Source organism: Salvelinus namaycush, chromosome 1, assembly GCF_016432855.1.
Source record: "Salvelinus namaycush isolate Seneca chromosome 1, SaNama_1.0, whole genome shotgun sequence".
Classification (NCBI taxonomy): domain Eukaryota; kingdom Metazoa; phylum Chordata; class Actinopteri; order Salmoniformes; family Salmonidae; genus Salvelinus; species Salvelinus namaycush.
In genome coordinates this window covers 10,242,892-10,262,903 of record NC_052307.1, presented here as the reverse complement: position 1 = coordinate 10,262,903, position 20,012 = coordinate 10,242,892, and the positions used below count along the sequence as shown (strand labels likewise).

The 20,012-nt window shown below is 45.8% G+C and overlaps 3 protein-coding genes across 3 annotated transcripts; 1 reads left to right on the top strand and 2 right to left on the bottom strand.

Annotated features, from left to right (window-relative positions):
• Nucleotides 1–1,167: 1,167 nt before the first annotated feature.
• arsk (arylsulfatase family, member K) lies at nucleotides 1,168–6,261 on the bottom strand. The gene is made up of 8 exons (XM_038992863.1): nucleotides 6,023–6,261; nucleotides 5,470–5,599; nucleotides 4,999–5,158; nucleotides 3,782–4,064; nucleotides 3,373–3,544; nucleotides 2,621–2,845; nucleotides 2,290–2,505; nucleotides 1,168–1,900 (listed from the first exon to the last, which is right to left on the bottom strand). The coding sequence occupies exons 1-8, from the start codon at nucleotides 6,146–6,148 to the stop codon at nucleotides 1,593–1,595; spliced, it is 1,620 nt and encodes a 539-aa protein (XP_038848791.1). The 5' UTR covers nucleotides 6,149–6,261; the 3' UTR covers nucleotides 1,168–1,592.
• A 106-nt stretch (nucleotides 6,262–6,367) lies between these two features.
• On the bottom strand, nucleotides 6,368–10,197 carry LOC120047408. The gene is made up of 3 exons (XM_038992964.1): nucleotides 9,952–10,197; nucleotides 7,861–8,070; nucleotides 6,368–7,592 (listed from the first exon to the last, which is right to left on the bottom strand). The coding sequence occupies exons 1-3, from the start codon at nucleotides 10,189–10,191 to the stop codon at nucleotides 6,735–6,737; spliced, it is 1,308 nt and encodes a 435-aa protein (XP_038848892.1). The 5' UTR covers nucleotides 10,192–10,197; the 3' UTR covers nucleotides 6,368–6,734.
• Nucleotides 10,198–13,025: 2,828 nt separating this feature from the next.
• wdr54 (WD repeat domain 54) lies at nucleotides 13,026–16,433 on the top strand. The gene is made up of 9 exons (XM_039000960.1): nucleotides 13,026–13,313; nucleotides 13,465–13,527; nucleotides 13,788–13,854; nucleotides 14,252–14,308; nucleotides 14,438–14,565; nucleotides 14,764–14,864; nucleotides 15,024–15,186; nucleotides 15,427–15,501; nucleotides 15,598–16,433. The coding sequence occupies exons 1-9, from the start codon at nucleotides 13,089–13,091 to the stop codon at nucleotides 15,727–15,729; spliced, it is 1,011 nt and encodes a 336-aa protein (XP_038856888.1). The 5' UTR covers nucleotides 13,026–13,088; the 3' UTR covers nucleotides 15,730–16,433.
• Nucleotides 16,434–20,012: the final 3,579 nt, after the last annotated feature.

Here is a 20,012-nt window from a genome sequence, read left to right as displayed (position 1 = left end):
CTCCGCCCATCGAACTCAAGATGCGTTGCATGAGCATTTGCGGAAGGATGCAGAGGAAGAGAGGCCCAACTGGGTGGAAAACCTTTCTCCCTCCAGCAGGTGGCGTTTTTCCCCCGTTGTTTCGCCAACCAAGCAGGGAGTTTTTGTATGGTCGATTAGGGTCAAATTTGGTCAACAAAAAATGTATGGCGTATCTGCTACGTGAGGTTTATTTAATCGAAAAGAAGTTTCGTAATGCTTAAGTTATGAGTGTACTGATATAAGTAAGACAAGTGCAACTTTGAGAAAAAAAACACTATATTGGAGTTGTCTCGAGATCAAATTGTATTTGTTACATGCGCCGAATACAACAAGTGTAGACCTTACAGTGAAATGCCTACTTACAAGCCCTTAACCAACAATGCAGTTTTAAGAAAAATACCTAAAAAAATAAGAAATAAAAGTAACAAATAATTAAAGAGCAGCAGTAAAATAACAATAGCGAGGCTATATACAGGTGGTACCGGTACAGAGTCTATGGCTTGGGGTAGAAGCTGTTTAGAAGCCTCTTGGACCCAGACTTGGTGCTCTGGTACCGCTTTCTGTGCGGTAGCAAAGAAAACAGTCTATGACTAGGGTGGCTGAAGTCTTTGACAATTTTTAGGGCTGTCCTCAGACACCGCCTGGTGTAGAGGTCCTGGATGGCAGGAAGCTTGGCCCTCGTGATGTACTGGGCCGTATGCACTACCCTCTGTAATGCCTTGCGGTCAGAGGCCGAGCAGTTACCATACCAGGCAGTGATGCAACCCGTCAGGATGCTCTCGATGGTGCAGCTGTAGAACTTTTTGAAGATCAGATGGCGATGTATATTCATGTCATGAGGCTAGTAGCATAGCATCTCTCCATTGAACACAGGAATTTGATGTCAATAACCCTCATCGAATATTCAAAAAGGGATTACAATAATATGTATCCAATCCAAAGAAAGGATAGGCGGGAGCTAGACAGCCCGCCTTGCCTGTGTGGACAACGACTCCCATTGTTAGGGCGGAGAAACGTATCTTGTCAGTATATCCATAATCTTTGGTTGATGCGACCCAGTATTTACAGGTGCTTTAGTGCTGGGCTGGAACAAAAGCCAACAACTCTCCAGGACCAGAAGTGAATGTAATACAGAACAATAAACTCTACCAGACATACAATCTATTTCTTTTATGTTTCATTGTCACATACACCGGATAGGTGCAGTGAAATGTATTGTTTTACAGGGTCATCCATAGTAGTATAGCGCCACTGGAGCACTGACATAAATTAAGTGTCTTGCTTAAGGGCACATCGACAGATTTGTCACCACGTCACCTCGGGTATTCAAACCAGCGACCTTTCGGTTCCTAGCCCAACACTACTGTACCTGCCGCCCACAATCTTACCAGAGTAAATAAACAAAGAAACAAGTGAATTATAATTACGCTTTAACTATGGGGGTGCGCTTTCTCACATTTTGACCAGAATTATAATTTTAGTTTGCAGCACTGTTGTGGATTGTGCAGTTATTGGTAGTCATGTTTGGCATAACATCTTTATTTTGGTGCTTTTCTAATACAGCAGGCCAGTTAAAACACTGATAATTTGAGCTTTTCAGAAGAGAACCCAGATGTCATGAGCCACTCATTGATGGCTTTCTCATTGTTCTCCACATCCTCTTGCCAGTCCAGATGCCAACGCAGGTTTGCAATGACTTGGGTATAATTGTCACCAAGACTCTTTCGCCATGCAGCAAACTGTTGCTTATTGTAGAGACGGATTGCCTGAGAGACTTGAGGGTAGTCTACTACGCTGCGCAGCAGCTTGTCCAGGTGACGACACACATCAGGGAATTTGGACGCCACATTGTGAAGCTCCTCTTTTTCCACCGTTAGGTCTGTCAGGGGAGAGATATTAAAAGTGTTAAAAGAGGAAAGGGTGGTTGCAGAGATTTGATCTACGTAGGGAACATTCTCTACGTAGGGAAAAGACAAAGGTTTTAGTGGGGAATGACATGACATCTACATTTAAAAATGTATATATTTAACCTTTATTTAACTAGGCAAGTCAGTTGACATCTAAATAATGCCGAAAGTTATGTGGCTATACTTAAAAATCACATACCAAGTACACACAGTCGTGGTACTGTCCCAAATCATCTTTATCCACTAAATAAAAGGATTAGATATTGGACCATGTGTAATTTACATTCTGATAAGTAATGATGAGGGATAAAAACAACCCTCTTTCCTCCAGTAATCTTTCAGTGCGGGGGGGAGGACTCACCGAATAGCTGCGGGGGGACACTCACACCATCTGCGTAGGTAATGTACTTCCACCGGCCCTCCCTCAACATATAGGTGGAGGCGTTAGCATTGCAACCGTGGTATTCACTCAATACCCAGTCTGGGCGAGTCCGTGCGGGCCGGGCAGCAGACTGAGACAGCAAAGGCAGGAGTGAATGACCACTAAGGCCACCTGGCACTGCTACGCCTGCCATCTCTGCAAACACGTATGTGGAATGGAATCAGTTTACTGACCAGGATGTGTAACAACCCTTTGAATCCCTCCATCATCAAGCCCTGTGCTTCTGACCCTGAGATACTCCTGTACTTACCCAGCACAGTGGGATAGATGTCCACCAAGGACACTGGCTGACTCAGCCGCAGGCCAGACTTCACCCCAGGCCCCATGATGAGCAGGGGGACATGGGAGCTGCCCTCAAACATGGACATCTTGTAGAACTGTCGGTGCTCCATGGCCAGGTCGCCGTGGTCAGACGTGAAGAGCAGCACTGTGGTGTCCAGCAAGCCTGTGTCCCGCAGAGCTGAGATCACCTGGCCTAGAAGGACCACAGAGAGTAGCGCAGCCACAGAATGGTTAGTACTCTCCGGGATCCTTCGAACATCCCTACCCTGAACCCTTACCTAACTTTAACTATTTTAAAATATCAACATCAAATGGAGTAGGGACATCCCAAGTAACCCAGATAGCACGGACCGCCACAGAATGAGTGTCTGTTGGGATTACATTCAAGGAGTAGTAGAAGCGGGTAATGTAAGGGACTACTTATTCAACTTCCAAACAAGTTTTTTTTGCAAGAATGTTGTAGACCTAATCAATGTATGAAAACTGATTGAGTTGCACAAGGTTGCAGAACATCCTATGGTTGGCGGCTGCCTGGCTGGCACGTGGCTAGATGTTTTACTACCACCAGCAATACATCTGCAATAAACCAGTATAACACCAGTAACTGCTAAACTGTCCATTGCTGAACACCACATTCTGCAACACTGTAAAACATTGTACGGATGTTCACATTTGGCCAACCATGAAATTCCAGACACAAACAATTAAGTCACCACTAACCCAGCATGGCATCTGTTTCGGCACACATAGCGTAGTAGAAGGCCCGTATCTTTCTGACCTCCTGCTCTGTGAAGTTCCCACTGCAGTTCTTGGTGAAGGTGGAGTAGTAGTCCACAGGGTGCATGTCAGACAACGGCAGCCATTTTGGAACAGAGATTAATTCAGGCATCACCTGTGTGTGGACAGCAGCTCCTTATTACACATGCTGCAAAATGGAACACAAGCGCAGACTGCAGATGGGAATCTAGAGTGCTGCATCTAGAGTAAAGTCGAATGCTTCTGAAGATGTATCAACATTTGGTTAGCACAGTTAAAACAAAGCTAGACTGCTAACATGACACATGACTGCTTTAAAATTGTAAATAGGAACTAGTAGTAATACTTATGGAATGGCCTGAAGAGAACGTGCCTTTTCGAGCCAGTAAGGAGATGTGCGGAAGGTGGACCCCCCAGCGTTGGGCCCCAAGGAGTCTGTGACGTAGGGGTGTGGCAGGTTCAGGCCCAGGTAGAGGGCGAAAGGCTGGGAGAGAGCTGCAGCTTTGTGGCGGATCCACTGGGTGGTAATGTCCGTGGTTCTCCAGTCCTTGGTCATAACTCTCATTGTGGACGCGTCCCCAACCAGGTCTGTCACCGGCCGGCCCTCTTGCCGCAGAAGGAAAGGCACATCTCGCGTCCATGCCTCCACACGATTACTGGAGTGGAAATACACACATCATAAAAATGTGACATCACCAAACAAGACACGAGGAAAAAACATAGGCCTAAATAAAGACATGAGTCAGAAATCAAAGGGACTGTTCACATTTGTGGAAAATGAGACTGAATAGAACATTTCCATGCACAAGCCTATCTATCTACACATAAAGTCTCTGTATCTCTTAGCATTACAAGACTGGCTACTTTAAGTGAGCTCACTGTTTCCTGTAAAATGCTGCTGTCAGTTCTGTTATAATATTTATTTTTATTTATTTATTTATTTTATTTTTTCACCTTTGTTAGGTGAACAAAGTTCTCATTTACAACTGCGACCTGGCCAAGATAAAGCAAAGCAGTGCGACAACAACAACAACACAGAGTTATACATGGGATAAACAAACGTACAGTCAATAACACAATAGAAAAAGCTAAGTACAGTGTGTGCAAATGTAGTAATGTTAGGGAGGTAAGGCAATAAATAGGCCATTGTGGCAAAATAACTACAATTTAGCATTAACACTGGAGTGATAGATGTGCTGATGATGATGTGCAAATAGATACTGGGATGCAAAAGAGCAAAAAAATAAATAACAATATATGGATGAGGTAGTTGGGTGGGCTATTTACAGATGGGCTGTGTACAGGTACAGTAAGCTGCTCTGACAGATAATGCTTAAAGTTAGTGAGAGAGTTGTAAATCTCCAGCTTCAGTGATTTTTGCAATTCGTTCCAGTCATTGGCAGCAGAGAACTGGAAGGAAAGGCTGCCAAAGGGGGTGTTGGCTTTGGGGATGACCAGTGAAATATACCTGCTGGAGTGCTATTTTGGAGGCTATTTTGTAAACGACATCGCCGAAGTCAAGGATCGGTGGGATTGTCAGTTTTACGAGGGTATGTTTGGCATTCATGGCTTACTGCAGTGCCCGCCCACCTGACAGAGTGGCTTCCTGAAGTATAGTCCAGCTTCCCAACACTCAAGGTGTTATAGCCATTCTGTTGGAGCATGTCCATCCACGTTGTGGCATTGGGGTCCAGGCACTTATAATTATTCCAGGACTCAGTTAAATGGGCAAAGCGACCACTCCACATAGCTGAGAAAAATAAACAACATACAACAGACCATGAAATGTTTCAATCCATGGACCTATGGTGGCCATTGGATTGAAATGCAGTTGTAGTATTGTTTGAGTTTGAATACAATTTTAGCTGGTTACATTCTATTCCTTTGTACTGAACAGGTCTGTTACTCACAAACTATTGGAATCAGAGTCATCCACCAGCATTATGCAATTCAACTTCTTGTTATGTATGTTGTGAATGGATCGTAACATAGCCCACATTATTGACCAATGATCTGCTGTTGCCTTGAGGTCTTCCATACAAATGCACACTAACATCTTACCTGCTCTTGAGGGGCAACAGATTGGAGAATTGGTGTAGGCATTGAGGAAGACAGTGCCTAGCTCCCGGAGATAGTTTAAGTATGGTAACTGGACCACCCTACTCCCAGGGTCAAAGGTCAGCCGCCCATCCTTCAGCAAGAGGGAAATAAAGAGTTTGAATACCTTTAAAAAAAACATCCTCCCTAATTCTTTCTCCCTTCTTTGAGGTAGTAACAGAGCTTCTACTATGTCTCTATTAATAATAACTGATCCATGACTGATTAGATACCTGAAAGCATCCCACCCTCCAACCTTATCAGAGCAGTGATAAATTAACTAGGGATATTATAACTCCACGGGACGGTTGAACTAACGTAGGCTAATGTGATTAGCATGAGGTTGTAAGTAACAAAAACAATTCCCAGGATATAAATTCTTGTTAAAACTCACTGGTGGAAACAACTTATCACTCATCAGGAAAGTAACATTTAAATATAATCCACACAATCTCATGAGAATGTTGTGTAAAACGAATCAAAAATATTTACAAAATGTCAAAGTGGCAGTACTTACAAATGCATCGGACATCACCATCACAATGTTGGGTCTGAAGTTTGTGGTACGATTTTGGCACATACAATATCCATGAGTTTGGGAAAGTATAAGGAGAACTAACCATGTTCCATACATCGCGTACATCAATATAAAAAATGATAATTATTACGACATTAACTCCTGCTGCTTGACTTGGTACTGACGAGAGGCATTTATTCAGGGAGAGGCATTTACTCAATTTTCACGTTTGTTGTTGTTCCGCATTAGTCACGTGGTGTCGCCATTGCAGTACTAGGTTTCTAGCAGCAGAGAGCGCACACGAAGATAAACTTCATTTGCAAAAAATACTGTCAATTTATGTCAATCCGAGCAATACAATGTATATTATATATACGACACCGTGCCATCTTGTTAAATTTACTCATACCATTGAAAAAAATGCCTTTCTACCTCAGTCTGAAAGCCCACATATGGCCTACTGCTCCACCATGGAGCATCAAATATCTGATTAGCTGGGAAAAGTGAAGTTAACTCAAATTTCTAGTTTCATTGTATGTAGAAATCGCTGGAAAATTACACATTTTAAAATAAAAACTTTTTTAAACGTTATTTAATCTCAACAATTTGTATATTTCTTTAATTCTTAAAGTTATTGTCATGAAATGGATCCCATTATTTTGTCTAAAGTAATTGACCTTCCCAAAGTTCTTGAGTTATGGCCAAGTTGGTGTCAAATCAGTGTGTTGACCTGAGGGTCTGGTCCGGCCGTCAGCTGCTCCAGGGGAAACAGTGGCACAGGCAGATTGTTCTGTATGGGCCTCAGCTCTGCACTGTGCTCTGGCTGGGCTGGGCATCCTTTGAGGGGGCTGAAACGGGTCCCCTGGGGGCCTTTGAGAGTGACCCCAGGGGCCAGCTCCATGCTATCCAGCATCAGGGTGCCAGAGAAGGGTACAATCCCCTCACTGTTGCCCCCATGCGGAATACTCCTCCTTTTAATGGTCAGACAGACTGCCCCAGTCAGGGCATTTCTCCTCTGGGCCATGGATGGGCCTTTGTAGTTGGTCAAGGGTTTCATTGCCTTTGTCTGTGTGGTGTGTTGTTTCTCAAGATTCTGCCCTGCTGCCAGTGGACCTCCGGTTCTCAATGGATGGCGCTTTGAGGGACTGGCATCCAGCACTTCATATTGGGGCCAGACACGATGGCGTGGAAGACGGGTAAGATCCAGTCTCGGCATGGCTGGGAAGCCTCCACGCTGAGGACGGAGCTTAGCACTTTGGACAGAGATGTTTGGGCATGTCTCTACATACTTTTCTTCCTCAGTCACTGAGCTGTTCAGAGAATGCCTTGGAGACTGCAGGTAGTCCTCTGTGGGAGTGGTGGGTGATGAGTGATGCTGCCTCCAGGTCCCTCCCTCAGTTATGGGTGGGGGGGCAGGGGATAGTTTGAAACCCCTAAAACCTGGTGGCTCTCTGGCTTTTCTGTCTTCTCTGGAATGCTTGGGAGAGGAACTAAGCTGGCTCACAGTGTGAGTCTTGTGATTGGCCCTATGACCTGTCCGTCCAGCCGCCTCACCAACCGGAGTGGACCTCTGGAGGAAAACACCAGAGATGTGTTAGATTACATTATTATGATTAAATGATTAGCTTTACAGTATTAGCTTTACACCGGCCACTCACCGGTAAGCAAGCAACTAGCTTCAAACAATATACTTCATGGAGTTCTTATTTTACTATTTCTACTTCCTTTACTACTACATATTTACTGCTAGATATATCCTGGACATTTTGGGTTATTTCCAGGTAGACTTGTTAGAGTGGAAACACAACGCAGCTCGATGGAGTATTGTTCAGAGTTACCTGTAGGGGAGAAGGGTATTTTGTTGGCTTGGCTTGCAGAACCAGCACACAGCCTTGTGCCCAGGAGTCTGTAGTTGACGGCAGGGGCTCTGAATCTTCTTCCCAGGAGGGGGCACTGTCTGGCCCCTCCCCCTCATCCTGGACCAGGAACTGCCACTCCAGAATCTGCACCAAAGAATCTCGGGCCCAAGACGTTGTGAATAACTCTGGCTAGAGAGGAGACATTTCATTGTCAGTCCCGCAAAAAATTAGCAGCATTATTGGTGAGAGAATAGTAAAGGGAAATTGGTCACCAGCCAGATTGAAACAGTGCATTTGATCCTCTGAGCAAAGGAAGGCAGTTATTGTAAAGGGAATTGATTAAATCAATAGTATATACAGTGCATTCAGAAAGTATTCAGGCCCCTTGACATTTTCCACACTTTGTTACATTACAGCCTATTTTAAAATGGATTAAATTGTGTTTTTCCCTCATCAAACTACACACAATACCCCACAATGACAAAGCAAAAACTGTTTTAAAAAAAAAATTAAAAAAAAATATCACATTTACATAAGTATTCGGACCCTTCACTCAGTACTTTGTTGAAGCACCTTTAGCCGCGATTACAGCCTTCTTGGCTATGACGCTACAAGCTTGGCACACTTTTATTTGGGGAGTTTCTCCCATTCTTCTCTACAGATCCTCTCAAGCTCTGTCAGGTTGGATGGGGAGCATTGCCGCACAGCTATTTTTAGGTCTCTCCAGAGATTTTCGATCAGGTTGAAGTCCGGGTTCTGGCTGGGCTACTCAAGGACATTCAGAGACTTGTCCCGAAGCCACTCCTGCGTTGTCTTAGCCGTGTGCTTAGGGTCGTTGTCCTGTTTGAAGGTGAACCTTCGCACCAGTCAGAGTTCCTGAGTGCTCTGGAGCAGGTTTTCATCAAGGATCTCTCTGTACTTTGCTCTGTTCATCTACCAGTCCCTGCAGCTGAAAAACATCCCCACAGCATGATGCTGCCACCACCATGCTTCACCGTAGGGATGGTGCCAGGTTTCTTCCAGACGTAAAGCTTGGTATTCAGGCCAAAGAGTTCAATCTTGGTTTCAGCAGACCAGATAATCTTGTTACTCATGGTCTGAGAGTCCTTTAGGTGTCTTTTGGCAAACTCCAAGTGGGATGTCTTGTGCCTTTTACTGAGGAGTGGCTTCCGTCTGGCCACTACCATAAAAGTCTGATTGGTGGAGTGCTGCAGAGATGGTTGTCCTTCTGGAAGGTTATCCCATCTTCACAGAGGAACTCTGGTCACTCTGAAAGAGCCCCATCGGGTTCTTGGTCACCTCCCTGACCAAGGCCCTTCTCCTCTGATTGCTCAGTTTGGCCGGGCGGCCAGCTCTAGGATGAGCCTTGGTGGTTCAAAACTTCTTCCATTTAAGAATAATGGAGACCACTGTGTTCTTGGGGACCTTAAATGCTGCAGACATTTTTGGTACCCTTCCCCACATCTGTGCCCTCGACACAATCCTGTCTCTGAGCTCTATGGACTATTCCTTCGACCTCATGGCTTGGTTTTTGCTCTGACATGCACTGTCAACTGTGGGACCTTATATAGACAGGTGTGTGCCTTTCCAAATCATATTCAAACAATTTAATTTACCACAAGTCGACTCCAGTCAAGTTGTAGAAACATCTCAATGGAAACAGGATGCACCCGAGCTCAATTTCGAGTCGCATAGCAAAAGGTCTGAATACTTATGTAAATGAGGTATTTCAGTTTTGATAAATTTGTAAACATTTCTAAAAACCTGTTTTTGCTTTGTCATTATGGGGTAGGGTGTGTAGATTGATGAACATGTATTTTTATTTAATCCATTTTAGAATAAGGCTGTAACATAATGTGGACAAATGGAAGGTGTCTGAATACTTTCCGAATGCACTGTATACTGCCCACATTAAACTGATGAGCCGCATAAACTGAACGATTCTTCATTGGCTACAGTACATTTATTAATATTTGTTTGAAACAAAATCAGAATGTCATCTCTGCACAGTGAATGTATCAGACTATTGTCTGACAAAGGTAGTGTCCAACTGTGAACGTAAGGCCTCACCTGTCTCTGGAGGTACACAGTGTAACACTTCTCCATGATATGGTTCATGAATTCATACAGGACCTCCACCACCACCTCCTCTCCTTCCTCCTGCACTAGCATGGACACCCAGTTAGACTCTGTCAGGCGGCCCGGGACAATGTCCACCACATCTGGACTCTGGGAAGGAGGAGGGGGGGGTGCAGGAGCAGAGTTGGTGCGCCCCTTCTCAGCACGGGACTTTGATGCAGCGCGGGACATCTTTGCCGGGAGCCTGAGTTAACACATAAGCCACAAAAAGAGCAATTAGGACTGTACTAAAGCAAAAAAATAAAAAGTCCTCTCACTGTCAACTGTGTTTATTTTCAGCAAACTTAACATGTGTAAATATTTGTATGAACCTAACAAGATTCAACAACTGAGACATAAACTGAACAAGTTCCACAGACATGTGACTAACAGAAATGGAATAATGTGTCCCTGAACAAAGGGGGGGTCAAAATCAAAAGTAACAGTCAGTATCTGGTGTGGCCACCAGCTGCATTAAGTACTGCAGTGCATCTCCTCCTCGTGGACTGCACCAGATTTGCCAGTTCTTGCTGTGAGATGTTATCCCATTCTTCCACCAAGGCATCTGCAAGTTCTCGATCATTTCTGGGGGGGAATGGCCCTAGCCCTCACCCTCCGATCCAACAGGTCCCAGACGTGCTCAATGGGATTGAGATCCGGGCTCTTCGCTGGCCATGGCAGAACACTGACATTCCTGTCTTGCAGGAAATCACGCACAGAACGAGCAGTATGGCTGGTGGCATTGTCATGCTGGAGGGTCATGTCAGGATGAGCTTGTAGGAAGGGTACCACATGAGGAAGGATGTCTTCCCTGTAACGCACAGCGTTGAGATTGCCTGCAATGACAACAAGCTCAGTCCGATGATGCTGTGACACACCGCCCCAGACCATGACGGACCCTCCACCTCCAAATCGATCCCGCTCCAGAGTACAGGCCTCGGTGTAACGCTCATTCCTTCGTCGATAAACGCGAATCCGACCATCACCCCTGGTGAGACAAAACCGAGACTCGTCAGTGAAGAGCACTTTTTGTCAGTCCTGTCTGGTCCAGCGACGGTGGGTTTGTGCCCATAGACGACGTTGTTGCCGGTGATGTCTGGTGAGGACCTGCCTTTACAACAGGCCTACAAGCCCTCAGTCCAGCCTCTCTCAGCCTATTGTGGACAGTCTGAGCACTGATGGAGGGATTGTGCATTCCTGGTGTAACTCGGGCAGTTGTTGTTGCCATCCTGTACCTGTCCCGCAGGTGTGATGTTCAGATGTACCGATCCTGTGCAGGTGTTGTTACACGTGGTCTGCCACTGCGAGAATGATCAGCTGTCTGTCCCGTCTCCCTGTAGCGCTGTCTTAGGCGTCTCACAGTACGGACATTGCAATTTATTGCCCTGGCCACATCTGCAGTTCTCATGCCTCCTTGCAGCATGCCTAAGGCATGTTCACACAGATGAGCAGGGACCCTGGACATCTTTCTTTTTGTGTTTTTCAGAGTCAGTAGAAAGGCCTCTTTAGTGTCCTAAGTTTTCATAAACTGTGATGTTAATTGCCTACCGTCTGTAAGCTGTTAGTGTCTTAACGACCGTTCCACAGGTGCATGTTCATTAATTGTTTATGGTTCATTGAACAAGCATGGGAAACAGTGTTTAAACCCTTTACAATGAAGATCTGTGAAGTTATTTAGATGTTTACGAATTATCTTTGAAAGACAGGGTCCTGAAAAAGGGACGTTTCTTATTTTGCTGAGGTTAGATTAGAATTGCGTGAGTGAAAAAAAGATGTAGGATACTATTAAATGTGCAGTCATTCAAAGCAATAACTTTTAGTTATAACTCTGGTTCAGAATCTTGTCTTTTTCTACTCTCACTCCCTTCAAAAGTACTAGATTAATTTGTACATTTATGTTTGATGGATGGAGTTACAATATGCCTTCTTGGTGGGTTTTTTACTGGAGAGTTGTCACTTTCTTGAAACACACCAGACTGTCTGCTGTGGGCAACAACAACACAGCCCTCACCACCTTGTATTGGACAAGAAGTGAAAAATCTTTGAAGCTGCCTGCAGTGATTGAACAACCTAGCCAAGTGAAGCAATGCATCAACAAACATAACAAGGTTGCTTGCTAATCTAGATAACAATACTTAGGTACCTTAAACAAAGAGCAGGCTGAAAATCTTTGTCTTCAATCTGATGGGAGAAGAACAAGAAGACTTCTCTCGTTGCCCAACTTTTTTCCAACCCGAAAGACAGGATTGCTTGGCAACTGAAAACGCCACTACTTTTTTTGTGTACACAGGACGTATGACGTTTCACGCAAAGGTGGAGCTGTCACTATGGCTGCAAAGGACGCGCAATGGTAATCTCCTCCTTGCTAATGAAATGCAATCTATTTAGGACTTGTTGATGAATGAATAACCTAACATAGAATATTGCTAACTGTATTTATCTAGCGAATAGCAGAATATATGATAGAAGCTAACGTTAGTTCACAATACGGTATTCTGTTCAACAATACTTGCCTCCAAGCTTAGGCTTCCTAGCAGGAGCTAGCCAACGTTAGCTAGCTAGCGTAAGAAAGATGAATAGACTTAAAGGCAACTTTAGCTGACTTTTGTATGTTTGCTGAATTGCATTGAGCTAACTGACTTAGTTCCTAATTGATGTAACGTATCCGTTAGTTAACTTAGCCGGCAATGGCTAGACTGATAACTAGATGGCTTCTAACGTATTCCAATTCATAGGAGTGCATGGCAAGCTGATTAGCTATACAGCTAGCTTGATTCAAGTGCCCAGTGTGGCATGGTCAAAAATAATTTGGATGACTAACGTTAGCTGGCTAGTAGGTCAGCATGTTCGCTGAACTTGCTCATAGTGAGAATGATAATCTTCACGTTGGGCAACATTGTGTTCTTGTGTATGACATATTTTACACTGCCTCTTTTCCCACATCTCACCCAACTCAGAGACACAGCGACATACTGACACACACTGCAATACTAACCAGCCGTATTTCTCATTGTTCCCCAGAATTGTCATCATTAAGTACACTATTTGCACCATCCCTATTTACCCAATTGAATTGATACGATTGAAAGATGTACCACAAAGAGAAGAGCATTCAGATGAAAAGCAGTGCGTCTGCGCTATACAACAACCTGAGCGTGCTGCGCATAGCCCCGCGGAGCCTGACCTATTTCACAGTGGTACACGCCAACATGGTCAATATGGTCAGTGCTTCTTGGGACGGACTCAACTACTCCCACCGCCAGCTGCAGTCCAAAGAGGCCAACGTAGCTACCAGCTCCTCCCTCATCATGCAGGTAGAGTGTTATTAGCGCTGACCAAGAGGGTGTCAGTGGATCATGAATGATATGGGTCTACTTCCTTCTTTAATGTCCATGGTAGATGGACATGAGTTGGTACAGTATTTGATCTTTTGTTGAAGGGGAAACTTGCTGTCTCTCCTTTCAGGCAGCCTGGTGTGTCCTCCCATCTCGTGACATCCTGGTGCTCACCTCTCAGAAAGGCATCCAGGTGAGTGGATTGTGTGCATGTGTCACAGGAGGTTGGTGTTACCTAAATTTGGAAGGATGGCTCGTGTTAATGGCTGGAGTGGAATGGTATCAAATACATCAAACACATGGTTTCTATGTGTTTGATGCCATTCCATTTGCTCCGTTCCAGACATTATTATGAGCCGTCCTCCCCTCAGCATTCTCCTGTGACATGTGTGTGGCCTTATACAATGGTGTCCGCCTGTTGGTCAGGTCTTGACAGGTGTGTCTGTGTTCCAGATATATGAGTCGGATGGATCCATAATGGTATACTGGCATGCACTGGACACGCCTGAGACCCAAACAGGTAACTTCTGCCCCATATACAAATACTGAGTCTCCTCTAACCCTTACCAGTGCCTACAAACCCAAGAGAGACTCTGACTTTGGATATGAATGAGCTGCTCCTTTATCTCTACCCAGTAACAGCTACAGAAGCTCTGCTTCAAGAGTCCTTTTTCTGCTGTGTCCTTCTCTGCTGTGTGATTGTCTGGTGGCCATCTTTACCATGGAAGGGTGTCTTTGTCATGGAGAGGTGTCTTTGTCATGGAGGGGTGTCTTTGCCATGGAGGGGTGTCTTTGCCATGAAGGGGTGTCTTTGCCATGGAGGGGTGTCTACCATGGAGAGGAGTTTGGTGTACTGTAGGTTGAGTGTGTGAGCTCAGAGGACCGTGCTGATGATATATCCTGATCTGTACCCACAGCTCAGGCAGTGTTTGCTCGAGGGATTGCAGCAGTGCGGGAAAAATACATCTGTGTGGGTAAGTACAGAATGAGCACGGCAAGCTAGGCCTCTCCCTCTCTCTCCTGCAATCACTTCACACCTGACAGGATGTTGACAAAAACCCAGCCAATTTCATCTCTCTCTCTCTCTCTCTCTCTCGCTGCAGGCATCTCCTCTGGCTCTATGCTGGTGTTTGATGTCCCCATTAAAGGCAGTAACATCACCCTCTCGGAGATGCTGGAGGAGCACAAGGAGTCCATCACGGATTTGGCCTCAGAATGTTCCGGTAGCCTGGTACTATGCACACACACCATGTGTATGTGTCTGTTGTTAATCTAGGAAAAGCATTATCCATCTGGGGCCAAGTGTTATGTTTGATAATAACCGTAACCATGTAGAACCGACAGACAGATGAAGGTGTAGTTGTCTATCAATATGCATCAATCACAGCTTTAGATATTGACCCTGTCCTTGATGCTCTCCCTCCGCCAGGAGTGCATAGCAGACATGGTGAGTGCTGACGACTCTGGCAATCTCTGTGTGTGGAAGTCAGGAGAGGACTTCCAGCTGCTCAACAAGATCCCTGGTTTCGAGTGAGTGAGTTACTAACAGGATCTTTTAACCACATTTGAACTCCCTTCTTCAGATAGGGCCGTAGAGGCCTTGTAGTTATGAGTTCCTCTTGCCATTGGCCTGGCATCTGTGGAAATGCTATCACTAACCTCAACGCCTCTGCCCTCTTTTTGTACCAGTATGAGCTGCTCCTCGGTGAAGCTGTGGAAGGGAACCGTGGTGGCAGGCTATGGCACAGGGCAGATCCGTCTCTACGAGGCCGTGACAGGGATCGTCCACGCAGAGGTCAACGCCCACGCGCGCTGGATCTACTCCTTGGACATCGCCCCCTTCTCTGGCCTGGTGAGGTCAACACCAGATGCTGTCAGGATGGGGCACTGGGAGGGATTGGCAATTTCCGTATGACTATCTATCTCCAGACAAAGGACTGTGTTTATCACCAGTTGTATGCAAACTGATTTTAAAGCAAGCTACTAGAGAGCCATGTAGAAAAGCGAAACATCTAAATGTAAGGGAGTGAATTCTGATGCTAATTGATCATTTTCCCTGTCTGTCTGTCTGTCTGTGTGTTTGTGCTCCAAGCTTCTGTCTGCTGCTGAGGACTCTCTGGTTAGAGTGTGGCATCTGACCATGACACCAGAGACTAACAGTGTGGAGGTAACCTCTCAAACCATACCAGGGAGGGACCTCACTACACCACGCACACACGGACGGACAGACATTGACTGCCTCCCTCCCTCTCTCTCCCTCCAGATCGTGCACATGTATAACGAGTGTGTGACAGACACCCAGATCTGCGGGGCTAAGTTCTGCGACGGGGACGGCTACGCCTTCGCTGTGACGGGCTATGACCTGAGTGAGATCATCCGCTACACACAGGTCTAACAGCAGTAGCACGCACCATGGGAGATGTGTGTGAGGTGGACATGTGAACGGAGTGTGTCAGCTCAGCAGTATCTCTGTTGGGGAGTGTGTGACAAAAGAGAAGCCTACAGCAGGAAACGTCTGCCTGATAGACCATGCAGCATCTAATTCCACCAGATCAATAGTCTACAGAGAGACGGAAAGCCTATGAAGGTTAACTCAGAAGCAAACTAGGGCTGTGATCCATCTCCATCTACTATGACCTAACTAGAGGACATGATACAGTATGTATGTCTACAGCGTCTCTCCCATGGATATTAACTTTGGTCCAGAGGTCAGATAGAAGAATGTTGTCTCTATCAAGTAGTTTCCTACATATCATGACTGCACTTTGTAGTCAACAATGCGCGAAAGAAAAAGTGAGGCATCTTACGATATAAGAGGAGAAAGATGGTTTGTAGTGCAATGTGACCTTGTATATTTTGACTGATCACATTCTGGCTTATGCTGACACATTTCCTCTGTGTTGAGTATTGGTGTGTGCGCGTGTGTGCGTGTGAGTAATGGACCAGTAACGGACCATGAAACTACAGATGAGTGTGTATAAATCTGGTTTACAGATTTAAAATAAAGGGAGTAGGCTATTCTGTAAAGACGTAGGGTTGCTGACAGCAGCACAATGCCTCAGGTGTCTCAGTATAGCATTGTTGCAAGTATTTACAATGTGTATGGTAATGTGGGTCGTTCAGCATTCAGTTTGGAAATGTAACATTCCTTTGACTTAGTAAGTCTTGAATATTATTATTGTACAGCATCACTGTATAAATGTACTGTAACTATGAATCAACTTGACAATAAATATTTATTGTAGATAACTGTCTTTATCCTCTTTAATTTGTTTGTGCTTTGTGTTTCTTAATTGTAGTGTGCTTGCAGCGAACTGCGCTTGTAGCAAATTGTCGCGAACGGCGGGGCAGGGAAGAGAACCTGGGTCGCTGGCACAATGGCAAACACTACTCATCGCGCCAATAGGGTTAACCCACTTGGTGGGAATTCTTTTATTTATACAATTTTTTTATTATGCCTTTTTCTCCCTAATTTTGTGGTATCCAATTGGTAGTTACAGTCTTGTCCCATTGCTGCAACTCCCGTACGGACTCGGGAGAGGCGAAGGTCGAGAGCCGTGCGTCCAGCCAAGCTGCACTGCTTCTTGACAATGCCCGCTTAACCCGGAAGCCAGCCGCACCAATGTGTCGGAGGAAACACTATACACCTAGCGACCGTGTCAGCGAGCATGCGCCGGCCCGCCACAGGAGTCGCTAGAGTGCGATGGGACAAGGACATCCCTGCCAACGTGATGGGACAAGGACTTCCCGGCTCTCCCCTAACCCGGACGACGCTGGGCCAATTGTGCGCCACCCCATGGGTCTCCCGGTCACGGCCGGCTGCGACAGAGCCTGGACTCTAACCAGGATCTCTAGTGTCTATAGATTGTACTTTTTGGAGAAATGTCCTCTGGTCTGATGAAACAAAAATAGAACTGTTTGGCCTTACTGACCATCATTTTGTTTGGAGGAAAAAAGGGGAGGCTTGCAAGCCGAAGAACACCATCCCAACCGTGAAGCACGGGAGTGGCAGCATCATGTTGTGGGGGTGCTTTTCTGCAAGAGGGACTCCTACACATCACAAAATAGATGGCATCATGAGGGAGGAAAATGATGTGTATATATTGAAGCAACATTTCAAGACATCAGTCAGGAAGTTCAAGCTTGGTCGCAAATGGGTCTTCCAAATGGACAATGACCCCAAGCATACTTCCAAAGTTGTGGCAAAATGGCTTAAGGAAAACAAAGTCAAGGTATTGGAATGGCCATCACAAGCCCTGACCTCAATCCCATAGAACATTTGTGGGCAGAACTGAAAAAGTGTGCTAGCAAGGAGGCCTACAAACCTCACTCAGTTGCACCAGCTCTGTCAGGAGGAATGGGCCAAAATTCACCCAGCTTGTGGAAGGCTACCTGAAACGTTTGACCCAATTACATTTTTTTTAAAGGCAATGCTACCAAATACTAATTGAGTGTATGTAAACTTCTGACCCACTGGGAATGTGATGAAAGAAATAAAAGCTTAAATAAATCATTCTCTCTACTATTATTCTGCCATTTCACATTCTTAAAATAAAGTGATCCTAACTGACCTAAGACAGGGAATTCTTACTAGGATTTAAGGACAGGAATTGTGAAAAACTAAGTTTAAATGTATTTGGCTAAGGTGTATGTAAACTTCCGACTTCAGCTGTAATGTGTGTGTCTTCAAACTAACATGTTAAAGGTACTATCTGTGATATTTCCTCGTCCCTCACCTTTATAACAAAGACTCACTTTATTTCAGCAGCTGAACACACACACACACACACACTTATTTCACTACCATAAATACACATTCCTTCAGAAATAGCTTCTGGAAATTCAGTTTCTAGTTTTGTGACATTTGCCTTCAATAGAACAGCTGAGAGTAGAAACTGCAATGTTGGGATCTATTTCAGAGCACCACAGACTCCTCTGGCCAGTCAAATCACAGACTCTTCTGAACAGTCTAACCACAGACTCCTCTGGCCAGTCTAACCACAGACTCCTCTGGCCAGTCTAACCACAGACTCCTCTGGCCAGTCTAACCACAGACTCTTCTGGCCAGTCAAATCACAGACTCTTCTGAACAGTCTAACCACAGACTCCTCTGGCCAGTCTAACCACAGACTCCTCTGGCCAGTCTAACCACAGACTCTTCTGGCCAGTCTAACCACAGACTCCTCTGGCCAGTCTAACCACAGACTCTTCTGGCCAGTCAAATCACAGACTCTTCTGAACAGTCTAACCACAGACTCCTCTGGCCAGTCTAACCACAGACTCCTCTGGCCAGTCTAACCACAGACTCTTCTGGCCAGTCTAACCACAGACTCCTCTGGCCAGTCTAACCACAGACTCTTCTGGCCAGTCAAATCACAGACTCTTCTGAACAGTCTAACCACAGACTCCTCTGGCCAGTCTAACCACAGACTCCTCTGGCCAGTCTAACCACAGACTCCTCTGGCCAGTCTAACCACAGACTCTTCTGGCCAGTCTAACCACAGACTCTTCTGGCCAGTCTAACCACAGACTCCTCTGGCCAGTCTAACCACAGACTCTTCTGGCCAGTCAAATCACAGACTCTTCTGAACAGTCTAACCACAGACTCCTCTGGCCAGTCTAACCACAGACTCCTCTGGCCAGTCTAACCACAGACTCCTCTGGCCAGTCTAACCACAGACTCCTCTGGCCAGTCTAACCACAGACTCTTCTGGCCAGTCTAACCACAGACTCCTCTGGCCAGTCTAACCACCGACTCCTCTGGACAGTCTAATCACAGACTCCTCTGGACAGTCTAACCACAGACTCCTCTGGCCAGTCTAACCACAGACTCCTCTGGCCAGTCTAACCACAGACTCCTCTGGCCAGTCTAACCACAGACTCTTCTGGCCAGTCTAACCACCGACTCCTCTGGCCAGTCTAACCACAGACTCCTCTGGCCAGTCTAACCACAGACTCTTCTGAACAGTCTAACCACAGACTCCTCTGGCCAGTCTAACCACCGACTCCTCTGGCCAGTCTAACCACAGACTCCTCTGGCCAGTCTAACCACAGACTCTTCTGAACAGTCTAACCACAGACTCCTCTGGCCAGTATAACCACAGACTCCTCTGGCCAGTCTAACCACAGACTCCTCTGGCCAGTCTAACCACAGACTCCTCTGGCCAGTCTAACCACAGACTCCTCTGGCCAGTCTAACCACAGACTCCTCTGGCCAGTCTAACCACAGACTCCTCTGGCCAGTCTAACCACAGACTCCTCTGGCCAGTCTAACCACAGACTCCTCTGGACAGTTTAACCACAGACTCCTCTGGACAGTCTAACCACAGACTCCTCTGGACAGTCTAGCCACAGACTCCTCTGGACAGTCTAACCACATACTCTTCTGGCCAGTCTAACCACAGACTCCTCTGGCCAGTCTAACCACCGACTCCTCTGGCCAGTCTAACCACCGACTCCTCTGGCCAGTCTAACCACAGACTCCTCTGGCCAGTCTAACCACAGACTCTTCTGGCCAGTCTAACCACAGACTCCTCTGGCCAGTCTAACCACCGACTCCTCTGGCCAGTATTTGATTAAACGTTGTTCACGTTTTATATGGTGGATTGCAGTTCACTAATACGCCAGTAGATGGTGCTCTGCATCAGTGTTCTCGGCCAACATCGTGGGAATGAGTTG